The sequence below is a fragment of the Phyllobates terribilis genome, unplaced genomic scaffold (genome assembly GCF_046119375.1).
Source record: "Phyllobates terribilis strain yellow unplaced genomic scaffold, ASM4611937v1 Scaffold_8__6_contigs__length_399053987, whole genome shotgun sequence".
Classification (NCBI taxonomy): domain Eukaryota; kingdom Metazoa; phylum Chordata; class Amphibia; order Anura; family Dendrobatidae; genus Phyllobates; species Phyllobates terribilis.
In genome coordinates, this window is record NW_027362768.1 from 54,153,814 (window position 1) to 54,169,882 (window position 16,069).

The 16,069-nt window shown below is 45.1% G+C and overlaps 1 protein-coding gene across 6 annotated transcripts in view; it reads left to right on the forward strand.

Annotated features, from left to right (window-relative positions):
* EDEM3 (ER degradation enhancing alpha-mannosidase like protein 3) overlaps window positions 1–16,069 on the forward strand; it is a 116,557-nt gene that overhangs the window by 53,148 nt on the left and 47,340 nt on the right. For all 6 annotated transcript variants that reach the window (XM_073642965.1, XM_073642966.1, XM_073642968.1 and 3 more), the window contains exons 9-14: window positions 1,598–1,695; window positions 4,228–4,353; window positions 5,633–5,716; window positions 6,371–6,454; window positions 6,536–6,660; window positions 8,263–8,428. In XM_073642965.1, the coding sequence (XP_073499066.1) occupies window positions 1,598–1,695; window positions 4,228–4,353; window positions 5,633–5,716; window positions 6,371–6,454; window positions 6,536–6,660; window positions 8,263–8,428 (683 nt within the window). The remainder of the gene's footprint in view (window positions 1–1,597; window positions 1,696–4,227; window positions 4,354–5,632; window positions 5,717–6,370; window positions 6,455–6,535; window positions 6,661–8,262; window positions 8,429–16,069) is intronic.

The window sequence follows — 16,069 nt, forward strand, 5'->3', positions numbered from 1 at the left end:
TAAGAAGACTACTGAAGCAAGTAAAAACGAAAAAAAAAAATATATAATAGTTCATATCACCACCATTTTGCCTCATTCAAAATTAAAACAATAAAAAAATATAAAAAATACACATATTTGGTATTGCTGCATTCCGAAACGTCCAATCTATCAAAATATAAATATAATTAATCTGATCTGTAACCGGCCTAACAAGAAAAAAAAAAAATCAAAACATCAGAATTACTGTTTTTTGGTCGCTGCTTCATTTCAACTCCGATGCTCATAATGACCTGGAGAATCATAATGGCAGGTCAGTTTTACCATATAGTGCATATAGTAAAAAAAAAAAAAAAAAACAATTGTGGAATTGTGCTTCTTTGCAATTTCACCGCACTTGGAATTGTTTTCCAATACACTATGGTGAAATCAATGGTGTTGTTTGAAAGGACAACTAGTCCCGCAAAAAACGAGTCCTCACACGGCTATATTGACAGAAAAATAAAAAAAATTAAGGGGAACAAAAAACGAAAAATCCCAAGGTCATGAAGGCGTTAAGCGTCTACAGTTCCAAATCCGATTTGCATTTGCTATGACTATAAACAAACACTTAAAGTAGTCGGCATTAATTTTAAAAGCCTGTATTTTTCACATGGTCAACTCTACGTTGCTTGCCTGGTTAACCCAAAAATCTTTTCATATCTGCACCTGAAGGTAAAATGAATAACGCTTACCAAAAAGCACTACAATAGAAGCTGTGTATCTGTAAATCAGTCTTACTCCTTTGTGCATTAACCACTGATACGTTACACTGGGGGGAGGAGGGTGAAGAAGGGTTGCTGCCTACCCCCTCTTAATTTTTTATGCGTTTGTATAAAGAAAGTAAATTTTAATATTTAATAAAAATTAGTTAAAAAAAGTAGTTCACCTTAGTGTCAGGACAAATTTGTTAAAATAAAGAACTGTTCACGCCAAACTAACAAAGTTAACTCTAGCAAGCGTAACCAAAAATTTAACATGTAATTTTCCGCGAGCCAAGCTGCGGGTATTTTGTTAGTAGTTCTATATTTTCTATTTTTAAGTTTAAACTCAGAATCAGAGCTTCTTTCTTTGGAGTAAAACATTGCTTAAAAACAGGCAGGGAAATGTTTTACTTCACAAAAAGAATCTCCTGTGATCCCCTGCTGTCCTGTCTGTATACTCTTTTGCTCCCCCCCCGACCAGGATATGTGATATGTTCCTACCATGTTCCTGTACGGTCAGACACAGCCATTACACAGTACACAGCAGGGGCACATTTCTAAGATTATTTCAGCACAGGAACATTTTTTAAAAGCATCCAATTGTGGAAATTATTATTCCAAGATCTATTGATTAAAATGAAGTTTGTTCGTGGGAAAACCCTTTAAGCGTTCACTAAGGTTGAGCAGCTCAGATGCTGCTTCTGTAGAGCATGCTGTAGTAGTATTGACAATGTACTCGATATTGGTAATGTCTGTGTCTAATTTCCAGAAGAATACTCTAGTTGTATGTTTCACTCCCTTTTCTTTCGGTGTACTTTGTTGCCATAATTTTATTTTCCTCTTTGTATATTCTTCAATGTATTTTCTCTTTTAAGACAGTGGAGTTGGTGCAGGAATAGACTCGTACTATGAATATTTACTGAAGGCCTACGTGCTGCTTGGTGATGACAACTATTTGGAAAGATTTAATACAGTAGGTGAACTAAAGATAGTCTTTATAAAGGAAATGTATGAAGTCTGTGTGCTGGCACTACTGGAAGTCACACCTTGTGCACCTGATGTATCCTGTACATAGATGTTACGATATTTGGTCTGCATTCCTAAATGCTTTTGACTCTGAGATATGACTGGTCTTGTGTGCTCTCCATTCTACTAAAGTTGGTCACGGAGCGTCTGAGGCTCTGCACACCATTCAATTTGACTGCAAAACTGTCTTGTTGGAGGGCAAAAAAATGAATTTGTTTATTGGTTTGTTTGGCAACAGATATACAATTAAATCAATGAACATCATAAAAATAAATGATCTGTAAATCAAGTGAGCAATTCAATTTACAATGCCGTGGTCCGGCGTCCGGTCCTCACTTCTGTGCTCTGCATCCTTGGTGCCTCTCCGCTTACTTGGCCTTGTGACGTCATGATGGGAGATGTGAATTGAATTGCTCATCTTTAGTACTGACATAAATTAAAGGATTTCTGTGATATATTTTACAGGGTATTAGTTGTAGCCAAAAAGTTAAATAACGAAAAAATGAACGGAAAAAAGGTTTCAAATGATATACTGTGCAAATTATGCTGTGGTTTTATTATTTTATCTGAACTCCTATAGACATAAAAAAGGTTAAAAAGGATAACCCCTCTAAGGGTTTGTGTACACAATTTTTTTCTAGACTAAGCCTCTACAGGGAACTGCTTTTCACTGTGCTTTCCATCATCGTGGCGAGTGACTTCTAGTGGAAGCTGCCTGGAAAATGAATGTGCTGCTACTAACAGTTTCATGGCTTCCAAACTCTGAAGCAGTTAATAGAAGTAAAAAAAGGATTAAACATTGTCATTTTCTGTGATGCTTTTTCAGGCAGATTCCAGGTGGAATTCATCTGAAAGAAACTGTGCACACCCTTCTTCCCTTGGTCTAAGCTATTGAATGGTTTCAACACTTTGCGTCCAGATAGCCATAGGTTTCAGTCATATCTGACGGTGCTCATCCCAATCACCCTGCACATATCGGTGCAGGCAGGAAAAGATGAGGATGGCGCAGCCCCACCTTGTGGTGTTCTTTAGGGATTGCTTTTCATTAAACCACTCACAAGATTGCTTTACAATTTCCAACACTTTTACGCAAGGTAACAATTACCAAAAGTTTGTTAAGTATTGTTGCCCGGTGTAAGCAGAATGATCAAAGGCTCCTTTGTCATTGATCACATCTTTTCTGCTGACATCAAATCACTCAAAACAAACAGTGTTTGATGAATGTGAATGAAGTAATGCACAGTCAATCACTCTTACAAAAAAATCTTGATTATTACATAATATAGATTGAAGTAAATACATTGAGTTGCTAAATTACATCCAACGAAGAAAATAAAATGCCAAGACCAAAATACATCCACATTATTTAAAAAGATGTAAATGTTATTGAATAAGAGACACAAACAAATATTATAGGAATCCAACAACAGGTATAATGATGCACAGAAAGGTGAGTGAGCAACAGAGAGAGCCCAATACTGTATATACTCTAATTCTGTAGGTATAAAGTGACATAGTGCTCAATAAATCTCTGATTATATAAATAATTCATCAAATACATATATATAAAGAAAATATATATGTGTACACTCAAAGTGAGTATATAATCAATATAATCATAAATCAATATATTTGTGAATCAAACCTACATACATAATTGGGTACTATCCCTCAACTTTAAGCATATAAGCAATCCATGAATATAGAGTAATATAGTCACTGCTCACTCACCAGCATTTCGCAATAGCTTCATCAGGGGTCCTCTATATTACTCTATATTCATGGATTGCTTATATGCTTAAAGTTGAGGGATAGTACCCAATTATGTATGTAGGTTTGATTCACAAATATATTGATTTATGATTATGTTGATTATATGCTCACTTTGAGTGTACACATATATATTTTCTTTATATGTATTTGATGTATTATTTATATGATCAGAGATTTATAGAGCACTATGTCACTTTATACCTACAGAATTAATTAGAGTATATACAGTATTGGGCTCTCTCTGTTGCTCACTCACCTTTCTGTGCATCATTATACCTGTTGTTGGATTCCTATAATATTTGTTTGTGTCTTTTATTCAATAAAATGTACATCTTTTTAAATAATGTGGATGTATTTTGGTCCTGGCATTTTTTTTCTTCTTTGGATGTATTTACAGGTAATAATGCCCTCTAGGACACCTTATAGAATACCAGGGATTCGTTGCAGTTTTTTGTAAATATGAGTTACTAAATTGTTGATCTGCACTTATTACAGGCTATCTGTCGTAATTAGAATAATTACTATAAAATAATCTCCGTCCCCTTACCTCTCATGCCTGTACAGTTCCTATATTTGTGTCCTGTGACAGTTCAGGTCTCCCCGATGATTACTCAGGGCTGTGGCAAAGTGAAAGCTTGTTCTTTGGATTTCTCCACGGTTATTCGGATATTTTGTATTAACACCGTTGAACTGCTCTTTATTTTAGCACTATGATGCCATCATGCGCTATATAAGTCAGCCACCGCTTCTACTCGATGTTCACATACACAAACCCATGCTCACCGCTCGCACGTGGATGGATTCTCTACTTGCGTTTTTCCCTGGTCTGCAGGTATACATTTATACATAATGAAACCACTGTATTAAATACTGAAATTTCATGAGCTTCTCAGTTATTTGTGACTAAAGTTAACCATTAAAATGTAATTAATGGTAACCCATTTTAGCGGGAATATCTAATTAATGTGTGTGTGTCCCAGGTTTCCCCAACCACAAAAGTCAGGGGAGCAAAGGATCGCTCAGTTAGATTTCCTCATGTCTTGTCTTTTTGTTTTTATGGCTGAAAAGCTCCAGTTGCATATTGGCTTACCCCTCTCTCCCCGTTCAGAACACACTTGGGCCCAGACAATTGTGCATGTGAATAGGGATCACTAGGAAATAGCTGTGGTCCAGGTAATGTTCAGCCAACTGCTATCTAATGAGTATGGCCAGCTTAAGTTTGGACAAAAAATCTGCCATCATTTTTTGTGGACTTTCTATTCAGTGATGTATTTTATTTCTAGAAGAGCTCTCTTTTCACACCTATAAATTGATTGGATTAATATTAGGTATACAGCTTTAGGATTATTTTTACAGTTCAGTGATTTGGTAACCTGTGCCCATCAATAACAATATGTAAACCATGACATAAATGAAAGCCGCTCTAGTGGCAAAATATGTTGGCGGTTTAGCTAAATAAAGGAAGTCTGTCACCACAAATATGACTTTTCAAACAAAGCACATGCGCTCGGTTCACCCCTGGTGCAGCCAAATGGTTCAGGGCACCTTCCCACCTACTTGTTTTCTGATCTTTGCCCTTCTCTGGATCCTATAAAGTCAGAGCTATCAACCAAGAGGGAAGATGGGGAGATGCAAAACAAATTTTTAGCAAAAATTTGCAACTTGTTTAAATTGAATTTCCCAAGATTTTATTATCTCTAATAACTCCATACATTATCAGAGCTTTTATGGCTGATGAAATCTGCCCTGGGAGGTGTTGTACTATCTACCACCACAAAATGGGACAAGTTGTACAAGACAATATTCTGAAGGTACAACACCACTTGTGACTTCTAATGCATGTACCTTTATTGGTTGGTTTTGGAGGTACAGGTTTCTGGATAAATAGATCACCATAAAGGACAGCGGTCCATTTATTTCACAGGTCAGTCTGTTATCTACATGTTACTGGAATTTACGTTGCCTAGGTTTGGTGGCTTTACCATCTGCTTCCTTGCTGTGTTGTAAGACCCTAAATCCTAAGAAATTCTGTTTCTATTAGCATCAAGACAGAAGTATAGTGGCAAACTGGAGCTATGTTTTATATATATATATTTTTTTTTTAAATATAGGTCCTTAAAGGAGACATAAGGCCTGCTATAGAAACCCATGAAATGTTATATCAAGTCATAAAAAAGCACAACTTCCTGCCAGAGGTAAGATAATGTTTGTACAGTATGACCAAGAAGTTAGGTTTGGCCAAATCTTGCCTTAGGTCAAGCGAAACAATAACTTCCATACAAAGAGACATGCAGGTTTTCTACTCCGTTAATGGCATCCTGACATGAATGTGTGACCGCTGCAGGCAATCACCAGCAGTAGTATGCCTATTAAGTAGTGATTTATAACATGCTCATTAAAGGGATCCTGTCATGACAAACAAAAAACCCTGTCCTTACCGACAGCCATTGTGCTTACCTGTAGTTAAATGCGATCTTCAGTATGTGCAGCTTTCTAACTGGTAATTCATCTATGGGGTGAAATTGAATGTCTCTTCCCCCTGCAGTCGTTTGCTTCTAGTCATCAGGGTGGCGTTGAGCAGTCTGCTCTCTGACACAGCAACTAAAAAATGTTCATCACTCTTGAGTGCGCAAGTGTTTTTATCAGAAATTGATTTACCTGCTAGTTCTGCTCTTACTTTCCCACCATTGTGTTGCCTGTTTCTAAGCTTTGTGTACTTGGCCAATATATGTTGTATATATCAGTACAGTGTCTGATTTCTGGGAATGTTCACTTTTCTCCCTCCAATAAGTTACTATTTTGCTCCAGTCCTCTACGACAAAACTAATGTGATTGTGTACACGTTTCAGGCCTTCACGACTGATTTCCGAGTACACTGGGCCCAGCATCCTTTAAGACCAGAGTTTGCAGAAAGCACTTACTTCTTGTATAAAGTGAGGACTTTTACTATATAGAGTTATGAATTTTGAGAATTATTTGTAAGGATTAATATTTTTTTTTATAAACTATTAAAGGCAACTGGTGACCCCTATTACTTAGAAGTGGGAAAAACAATCATTGAGAACTTGAACAAATATGCCCGTGTCCCCTGTGGATTTGCAGCTGTTAAGGATGTGCGCACTGGAAGTCATGAAGACCGGTATGTGCAGTACACTGTAGGATTTATCTTTGTGATTTGTCTATATGTCATGTAATTACCCCTAATTTACATTTTGTCCTGTTCTATTTAACATTAATCTTTATGCGGTTACAAATAATTTGAGTATGACGCAAGATAGGAGCGAGGCATCTATGAATATGCATTTACATGTCAGTCACATCCCTCAGGGTGGGGGCAGCGCTCTCTGCATGTATTGGCCCAACTCATAATTGAGTCCGCAGTATTCTTTTAGTGCCACTATTGGCTAAATAGCCAAAAAAAAGATGTTTAACTGTTTTGGTCACAGAGTTCGGACCTTTTTAGCAGCTGATCTTGCATAGCACAACCAATAAATTGGTTTTCTGGGCTGAGAAGAAAAGTTGACGGCCTCCCTGTGAATGCAGACTGCTGAATCATGGCAGTGTGCTTTGCGTTCAGTTATGACCCCCCTGTATTCCCCATGTGAGGGGGTGGTCTCGTGCTGACCAAATTCTTCTACTTCTCTCAATAGAACACTTAGGCTGTGTGCCGACTATGCTTTTTTTAAGCGTTTCTGCAGCGGCAATTCGGCCTCGGAAATGCTTAAAAACGCTTGGTAGAAGGTCTGCAATGGTCCCCAATGATAATCTGCATGTGCTGTGCAAATGCTGCGGAAATTTCCGCTGCGGAATTATCATTGCGGAAAAATCCGCAGCATGTCCATTAATTTTGCCGCCATTGACTTGCATTGAATCGCATAATATCTGCATGAGTACGTGTGCACATACGGATATTAAGCGATTTCAATGCGCGGATGGTACCTGGGTCTGGAGAAGAAGAGACTCTCCTCCAGACCCGGGTACCATAGTACCTGTAGTTAAAAAAGAATTAAAATAAAAAAAAACATTATACTCACCGCCGGCGGTCGCGTGACCTGTCACATGACTAAATGACGTCATGAAAGGTCCTTTTACACCACCGCGAGCCGTCAGACACCGGAGAAGGAGACCGGGGGCCATCAGAAGGTGAGTATAATGTGTTTTTTTTTTTTTTTTTTTTTTACTATTGATTCTGCATTTGCAGCATCGTAACTTGGTCACACTATATAAATCCATGCCGGTTGTATGGATTTTTATAGTGTGACCAAGTTGTCAAGCACTTTTCCAAGTGATGCTAAAATCGCTTGGAAAAGCGCTTTACAACTCGCATGCAAAAACGCTTCACAAGCGCTTCTACCTGGCAGGAAAAACGCATGTAAAATCCGCATACGTTTTTCCTGCCAGGGAGATCCAGAAAAAATCTGGAGCATTTCTGCTTCGTCAGCACTTAGCCTGAGAGAAGCGGAGGAGAGTCTAGTCTGCATGTGACCGCATATATGTAAATTGTGTACTTGTGGTCACAGGACCATCCATTTGCTCAGGTTGGACAGGGGAATCCTGATAGTCTGAAGATCGCACACTGCCACAAATCTATAGTGACTGTTGATCTTCTCCACCTCAGAAAACCTATTTTAGCTGACGGCTTTTAAGCAAGTAATAACTCCCTGTATTTTAACTATTCAGTGATCTTTTTGATTCAGGTTTCTGAATTCTGCTTCATATCTCACTTGTATTTTTATATCAGGATGGACTCCTTTTTTCTGGCGGAGATGTTTAAATACTTGTACTTGTTGTTTTCTGAGAGGGAAGACCTAAACTTTGATATAGAGGATTACATATTTACTACAGAAGCTCATCTTTTACCACTTTGGTTATCCACCGCAAATCACACACAAGTAAAGAAAAACAAGGTATGTATTTAATGATTTTATTGCATTTTATTAAAATATATGCAGAAATAATGAGTGATTGACCTTGCTGTAAATCCATTGAGAATCTGCTGCAAAATTGGCATGTCACATACAGATTGTGCTGCATATTGACCGTGGCTTTCACCTCTGCTATATGGCATTTCTCTATCGCTTCATTGGGGGACACAGGACCATGGGTGTATGCTGCTGTAGCTAGGAGGTTGACACTATGCAAAAAAAAGGAAAATAGCTCCTCCTCCGCAGTATACACCCGCCTACAGGCACCAAGCTCACCATTTTAAGCTTAGTGTCTGTAGGAGGTAGACCTGGATCCTACTGATCCAACCCTGTTGTGTTTTATTAATGTTTGTTTTTTCTCTTTCAGATACAGCTCTTCAGGCTAACAGGGCACACTGCGTCCCCTGTTAACCCACTAGCAACCGAGAGAGAAATGTGGCTACTCCCACATCGCCCACTCTCGGACCCGCTGGGCAGGACTTATCCCCTGTCACCTTAGGGTGTCTCAGGGTGATTTCGGTGGCCAGTCCTAGCCTGTTCCCCACCCCAGCCCCCTCCTCGGAGCTGCCTGGGAGGGAGACGGTGGTCCCTGCGGGTGACCTTCGCCCAGTTTGGGGGACACCGTCTCCTGCACTGTCCAGGACCGGACAGTGCGGAAAGGAGGGAAAGCCAGGATCCCCCCCTATCCAGGAAGGCATCCTGAGACCATCCTCAGGAGGAGAAAGGAAGGGACGATTCCTGGACCCGCTAGGACAGGTACTTCCCTGCCTTTCAGCTGCAGGTCCCTGCCCCCCGGCGTTACCCGCCTTCCTCCCCCCTCCCCCTCTCACCAAACATGGCGCTAAACAGCGCTTTCCTGGGCCACTTCCTCCTTCTTCTCCATAATGCGCGGAAAATCTGCCGCGCTTTTCTCCGTCGGGGGGCGTGTCCGGTGGGCGGTCCCGCTCCGACGGCTACACGTCCCCTCCTAGTTGACCAACCAGGGCCGAGGAGCATAGTGACGCTTCCGTCACGCCCTCGTGCCTTCCGCGGACCTATCATCGGGGGGCCTCTCAAGCCTTCCCCCCCTTCCCATCTGCCTATCGGAGCCTCGCGCGCTCCGTCATCAATGAGTGTCCTCTGCACCGACACCATCTCTCTGCCGCACGCAGCTCCCTACTCCGTCGGCACCTACTGTGACCCGCTCCAGCCTCACCATCGGAGCCTTCAGGGGGACACGGGACCGCTTCTCTGCAAGATCGGGTAGGTTCTGTCTTGACACATGACCCCCACCCCTCCCTGCTCACAGCGCTCCCCTCTGCAGTATCCCTGGTCAGGCACATACGCCCAAACCCAGGGAGCCCTCAGTCCGTCCCTCTCACATTGTCACATACTAATCCTGTGCTCTTTGCGGTACTAAGTGGCCCGCGGGTCTCACTACGGCCTTCTGCTAGACCTGCAAACCTCCTGCCATGCTGGCACCCCAAGATCCCCCCGCCGCTCAGGACGTGGTAACCCCCTCCCCTCCGGAGTGGGCTGTTGCTATGTCACAGTCTGTCTCTGACCTCACCAAGGTTTCTCAATCTCTGGTGCAGGTCTTAGAACGCTTGCCAGAACGTTTGCCTATGTTATGCACGGCCACCAGCGCTCCAAACGTCCCCACAGACGATTCGCAGGCACCCCTGCCCCCTCCTCACAGGGGCAGACTGACGGCACGTTCTCAGAAACGGATTCACGCAAGCTCATCCTCCAGCTCTCCAGACTCCAAGATGCTCCCTGCGTCTCACACCTCTTCCGCGGAGGTCGCCCCGGGATCTAACAGATTCAGACTTTGGTTCTGACTCAGACCAGTATTCTAAGGTCCAGGACATGATAGACAGCCTTATAACGGCTGTCAATCAGACTCTGCATGTTACAGAAGACGAGAGCCCTGTTTCCTTCAAAAAGATTAAGCGTCCTGCACGCACTTTTTCTAACCATGCAGAATTTGACAGCATTTTTCAAAAGCAGTGGGAGCATCCAGAAAAGCGCTTTACAGGAAAGAAACAGTTAAACGTCCTATACCCCTTTAACCATGACCTTGTCAGCAAATGGACGGAGCCCCCATCTGTGGATCCTCCCGTATCTCGCCTTTCCGCCAAGACGGTACTGTCTCTTCCGGATGGTTCCTCCCTTAAGGATACCATGGATAGACAGGTTGAGGCCCTCACTAAGTCAGCCTTTGAGGCTGCGGGCACCTCCCTTTGCCCTTCCTTCGCCTCAACTTGGGTATCAAAAGGGGTGTCCGCATGGGCCAAACAGCTCAGACAGGGTATCCTAGCAGGGGCCTCCCCGGACGATCTGGCCGACTTAGCTGATCAGATCGGCCACGCCGGGAAATATCTGCTTACGGCGTCCCTCGACTCCGCTGCATGCTCAGCCCGGGTTTCCAGTAATTTCGTTGCCTTACGTAGAATTCTTTGGCTTAAAGCCTGGAACGCCGACCCGGCTTCCAAAAGATCTCTAACTAATCTTCCTTTTCAAGGTTCCAGGCTGTTTGGATCCAAGCTAGATCAGATCATCTCTGATGCTACTGGGGGTAAGAGCACCTCTCTCCCCCAGCCCAGACCCAAACGCCCTTTTCCTAGGAGACGCCCCCTTCAGTTCCGGTCCTTTCGTCAGTTCGCTCAACCGAACCCCTCCTCTCAACAGGACCGTATTCCAGCACAGCGGGACAGTCGTCAACCCTCCTTTAGGCCCACGCCTAACTGGCGCCCAAAGAGTCTCTCCTCCAAGTCCTCTGGATCACGATCCAACAGGTTTTCCTCAACATGACGGGTCACTCCCACCTGGGACTTCTCCCAGGGTGGGCGGCCGTCTCCTTCTGTTCACAGATTCTTGACTCCCGGCAATAGAGGATGCCTGGGTCAAAGAAATTGTGACTTCCGGCTACAAAATAGAGTTCGATTCCAGCCCACGATCACGTTTTCTCAGGTCCTGCCCCCCACAACCATCTCTGTTTCCCGGTTTCCTCCAAGCCATCACTTCTCTTCTGTGCTCAGGAGTCATAGTCCCGGTTCCCGTTCAGGAAAGGTTTTCCGGTTTTTACTCAAATCTCTTCGTCGTCCTAAAAAAGGACAGCTCACTATGTCCGATTCTGGACCTCAAACAGCTAAACCGACATGTACGCATCCGACAGTTCAGGATGGAGTCCCTCAGGTCAGTAATCGCCTCAATGGAGGCCGGGGAATATCTATGCTCGGTGGACATTCAGGATGCATACCTTCACATCCCAATCTGCACGTCACATCCGAAGTTCCTACGCTTTTCCTTCAAGAATGCGCATTACCAGTTCACTGCCTTCCCCTTCGGCCTTGCCACAGCCCCGAGGGTTTTCACGAAGGTGATGGCGACTGTTATGGCCATTCTTCGAACAAGGGGAATTGTAATCATCCCCCTACCTCGACGACCTGTTAATCAAAGGTCCCATGTTCAGGGACTGTCTCCACAGTCTCCAGATCACCTTGAACACTCTCTCCCGGTTAGGCTGGCTGATCAACACGGACAAATCCTCCCTGGTCCCATCCCAACGCTTAACCTTCCTAGGGATGCAGTTCGACACGACCCGTGACCGGGTCCTCCTTCCAAGGGAAAAGATGAACTCCCTACGACAAGGAATCCACATCCTCTCAGACCCAAGTCCACACTCCCTTCGCCTATGCATGAGTGTCCTGGGAAAGATGGTAGCAGCCATGGAGGCAGTTCCGTTTGCCCAGTTCCATACCCGGTCTCTTCAACTAGCCCTTCTCTCAGCTTGGGACAAGAATCCGTCGTCTCTAGATCGACGCATCAAGTTGCCTCGTCAAGTAAGACTGTTGCTAACCTGGTGGTCCCGCCCTTCTTCCTTCAGACCCGGGAGATCATTCCTTCCGCTTCGCTGGCAGGTGGTCACGACCGATGCCCGTCTCATCGGTTGGGGGGCAGTTTTTCTACAACACACGGTCCAGGGCCGGTGGAGTCCCCACGAAGTCTCCCTCCCCATCAACATTCTGAAGATCCTGGCAGGGTTCCCAGTCCGTGTACAATCGGACCATGCCACGGCCGTGGCATACATAAACCATCAGGGAGGAACGCGCAGCAAGCCCGTCCTAAAAGAGGTGGCAAGAGTGCTACTTTGGGCCGAGAAGATGGTCCCGGCAATCTCAGCAATCCACATTCCAGGGGTCGACAACTGGGCGGCCGACTTTCTCAGTCGGCAGGGCCTCGCCTCAGGCAAATGATCTCTCCATCCCGAGGTGTTTCACCAAATCTGCTTAAGGTGGGACACGCCGGACATCGATCTCATGGCGTCCCGGTTAAACCACAAGGTTCCGTCCTTTGTAGCTCGGTCCCGCGATCCGCTAGCAATCGCCCAGGACGCACTAGTCATATCATGGTCACAGTTCCAACTTCCCTATCTCTTTCCACCTCTACCTTTGATCCCTTGAGTCCTCAAAAAGTTCAACACAGAGGGAGTACCAGTTCTCCTAGTAGCCCCAGATTGGCCCAGGCGCGTCTGGTACGCAGATCTGGTAAATCTGCTTGTCGACTCCTCCTGGAGACTACCAGACCATCCGGACTTCCTCTCTCAGGGTCCTATTCTTCATCAGAGTTCTCGTTCTCAGAATTTAATGGTATGGCCGTTGAGGCCGCGGTGTTGAAGACGGCTAGCTTTACTGCCAATGTCATTCAGACCCTAATTAACGCCAGAAAACCCGCTACCTCGCTCATATACCACAGAACTTGGAGAGCCTTTTTCGTCACTGCGAACAAGATCAGCTAACTCCTATGTCCTTTTCTTTGCCAGTCATTTTGGCTTTTCTTCAGTCTGGCCTAGAGGTGGGACTAGCTCTCAGCACTCTCAAGGGCCAAGTTTCGGCCTTGTCTATTCTATTCCAGCGTAACTTAACTAGCCGTCCTCAGGTCAGGACGTTTCTTCAAGAGGTGGCCCACCTGGCGCGCCCCCCTTTTCGCCCTCCAGTGGAACCATGGGACCTTAATATGGTCCCAAGCGTCCTACAACAGCCTCCATTTGAACCCATTCAGGACATTCCAGCCTCTCTCCTTTCCTGGAAGGTGGCCTTTCTGGTGGCTGTTACCTCTATTAGAAAGGTCGCAGAACTCGCAGCCCTCTCTTGTCGGTCGCCTTTTCTGGTATTCCATCAGGACAAGGTAGTGCTCAGGCCGGTGCCTTCCTTTTTGCCAAAGGTGGTTTCTGCTTTTCACATTAATGAGGACGTCGTTTTGCCTTTCTTTTGCCCTGCTCCAGTGCATCCATGGGAGAAGTCCCTGCACAAACTGGACCTGGTTAGAGCTCTACGTGTGTACCTTTCCAGAACGGCCTCCCTTCGGCGCTCGGATGCCCTTTCTGTCATCCCTGAGGGGCATCGCAAGGGTCTCCCTGCTTCCAAGTTAACCATCGCCCGTTGGATACGTTCGACCATCTTGGAGGCACATCGCTTCTCGGGCAAACCTCCCCCTCCCGGAGTAAGGGCTCACTCCACCAGGGCGGTGGGGGCCTCTTGGGCGGTCCGCCATCAGGCTTCGGCCTCTCAAATCTGCAAGGCCGCAACGTGGTCTTCTCTTCACACCTTTTCAAGGTTTTACAAGGTCCACACTTATTCTTCGGCTGATGCCAGTCTTGGACGGAAGGTCCTGCAGGCGGCAGTTGCCGAAGTCTGACCTAGTCTATGACTATCTTCTGTTCTCCCACCCAAGGGACTGCTTTGGGACGTCCCATGGTCCTGTGTCCCCCAATGAAGCGATAGAGAAAGAGGGATTTTTGGTACTCACCGTAAAATCTTTCTTGGAGCCTTCATTGGGGGACATAGCACCCTCCCTGTTTTTGGACATATGGTCCTGTTGGGCATCTCATTTAGTTTTTCACGGTTGTGCCCCGTTGGGCATTACATAGTTGGTTATTTTGTGCTTCTCCTACTGCTCTAGCCACTAACTGGTGAGCTTGGTGCCTGTAGGCGGGTGCATACTACGGAGGAGGAGCTATTTTCCTTTTTTTGCATAGTGTCAACCTCCTAGCGACAGCAGCATACACCCATGGTCCTGTGTCCCCCAATGAAGGCTCCAAGAAAGAGATTTTACGGTGAGTACCAAAAATCCCTCTTTTCACAGCTGAATGAGCATGATGTGGATTTGCTAATGAAGAACATGCTTAAAGAAGTTGTCTGACCACGAAATCCAATTTTGTTAAAGCTAATCTGTGCTGTATTGTAATATTCAACACCCCTATAAATTTTGTTTTTTGTTTCTGCCTTTCATTCCTCATGAATTTCACTTCATTCCCTGCACCCAGTTTGTTTATCTGCGGCTCTACCAAACTTGATAGCTCCCTGTGCTTTATTATCTAACCTCACAGCCAAAGCTGTCCTGTCATCTGTGGAAAGCAGCAGAATTACTGCACCCCACAGCAAAGTGGTGATCGAGCTTCACGTCTCCACATCACCCCTGACATATGAGTACTGTGAAGTGAAGAGTCTATAGTGATGTGTGTGTGCAAGAATGTAAGCATATGTGTGTATATCTACTTGTAAACCTCATAATACACTTCAGCTGCTGCAGAACCTCGTAATATACACCTCAGGTGTTGCAAAACCTGGCAATACACCTCGTCTGCTGCTGAACCTCAGTCTTTTGTAATGTCTGTTTGCATGAGACTAAGTGTATATATATATATATATATATATATATCTCATAATACACCTCAACTGCTGCAGAACCTCACAATACATCTTTGGCCTCCTTCACATGTACACATGAAAGTGTGGCCTGGAGCATTTTTACCAACTGTGTGTACATGTGTGCCGTTCATGTGACACATACCAGCATAAAATACATTCAAGAAATTACAGATTTCTATGTGTTAAAGGGAACCGATCACCGGTAAAACCGCTATTAACCTGCAGATATGGGGTTAATCTGTGAGTTAATAGTGTTATTAACCTGCCCGGCGCCAGCACTTAGCTAAAAATTGCGACTTGAAAATGAGCTTTATTTATTCGTACTCCCATGACAGCACCACGAGAGAGAGGATCCGCCCATCAAGGACAGGAAACCTACAGGTTAAAAAGGGTGGCACCTCTCTCCCGCTTCAGTTTAGGGTTCCTGTCCTTGATGGGAGACCTATCAGGTACCTGCAGGATGAAGATCGGTCTCTTGCCCAGATGGATAGACAGGGTGCCTGGAGCAGTGAAGTTCCTGCCCTAGTCGGTCCTGTTTTTTCTGGAGACGCCACGGCAGGGCTCATTGGGGCATCTCCGTGTGCTTTGCGGCCAGCGTGACATCCCCTCGGTGGAGCCGGATGGTCAGCGATGTGTGGGACCGCATGCGGGCAACCCCCCCCGCTACACTATTCAAGAGATCTGGGCCGCGCCGGCAGGGAACGTGCAGGCGCGGCTCTGTGACGTATTTCCGGTGCGCCGACCTCCACCAGAAGTGGGTGCAGCTCGCACGCGGCCAGGAAGTACGGGCCGCATGCGAGCAGAGTGGGGACGCCGGAACATTGTTCACCGGAACAGGATGGGTGTCCCACCAGTACTGCTGGGAGTAGTGTTCTGCCCACCCCGGGTGGGGGTAGGGGGAGGCCCCCCTTTCCACATAGGTACCTGTATG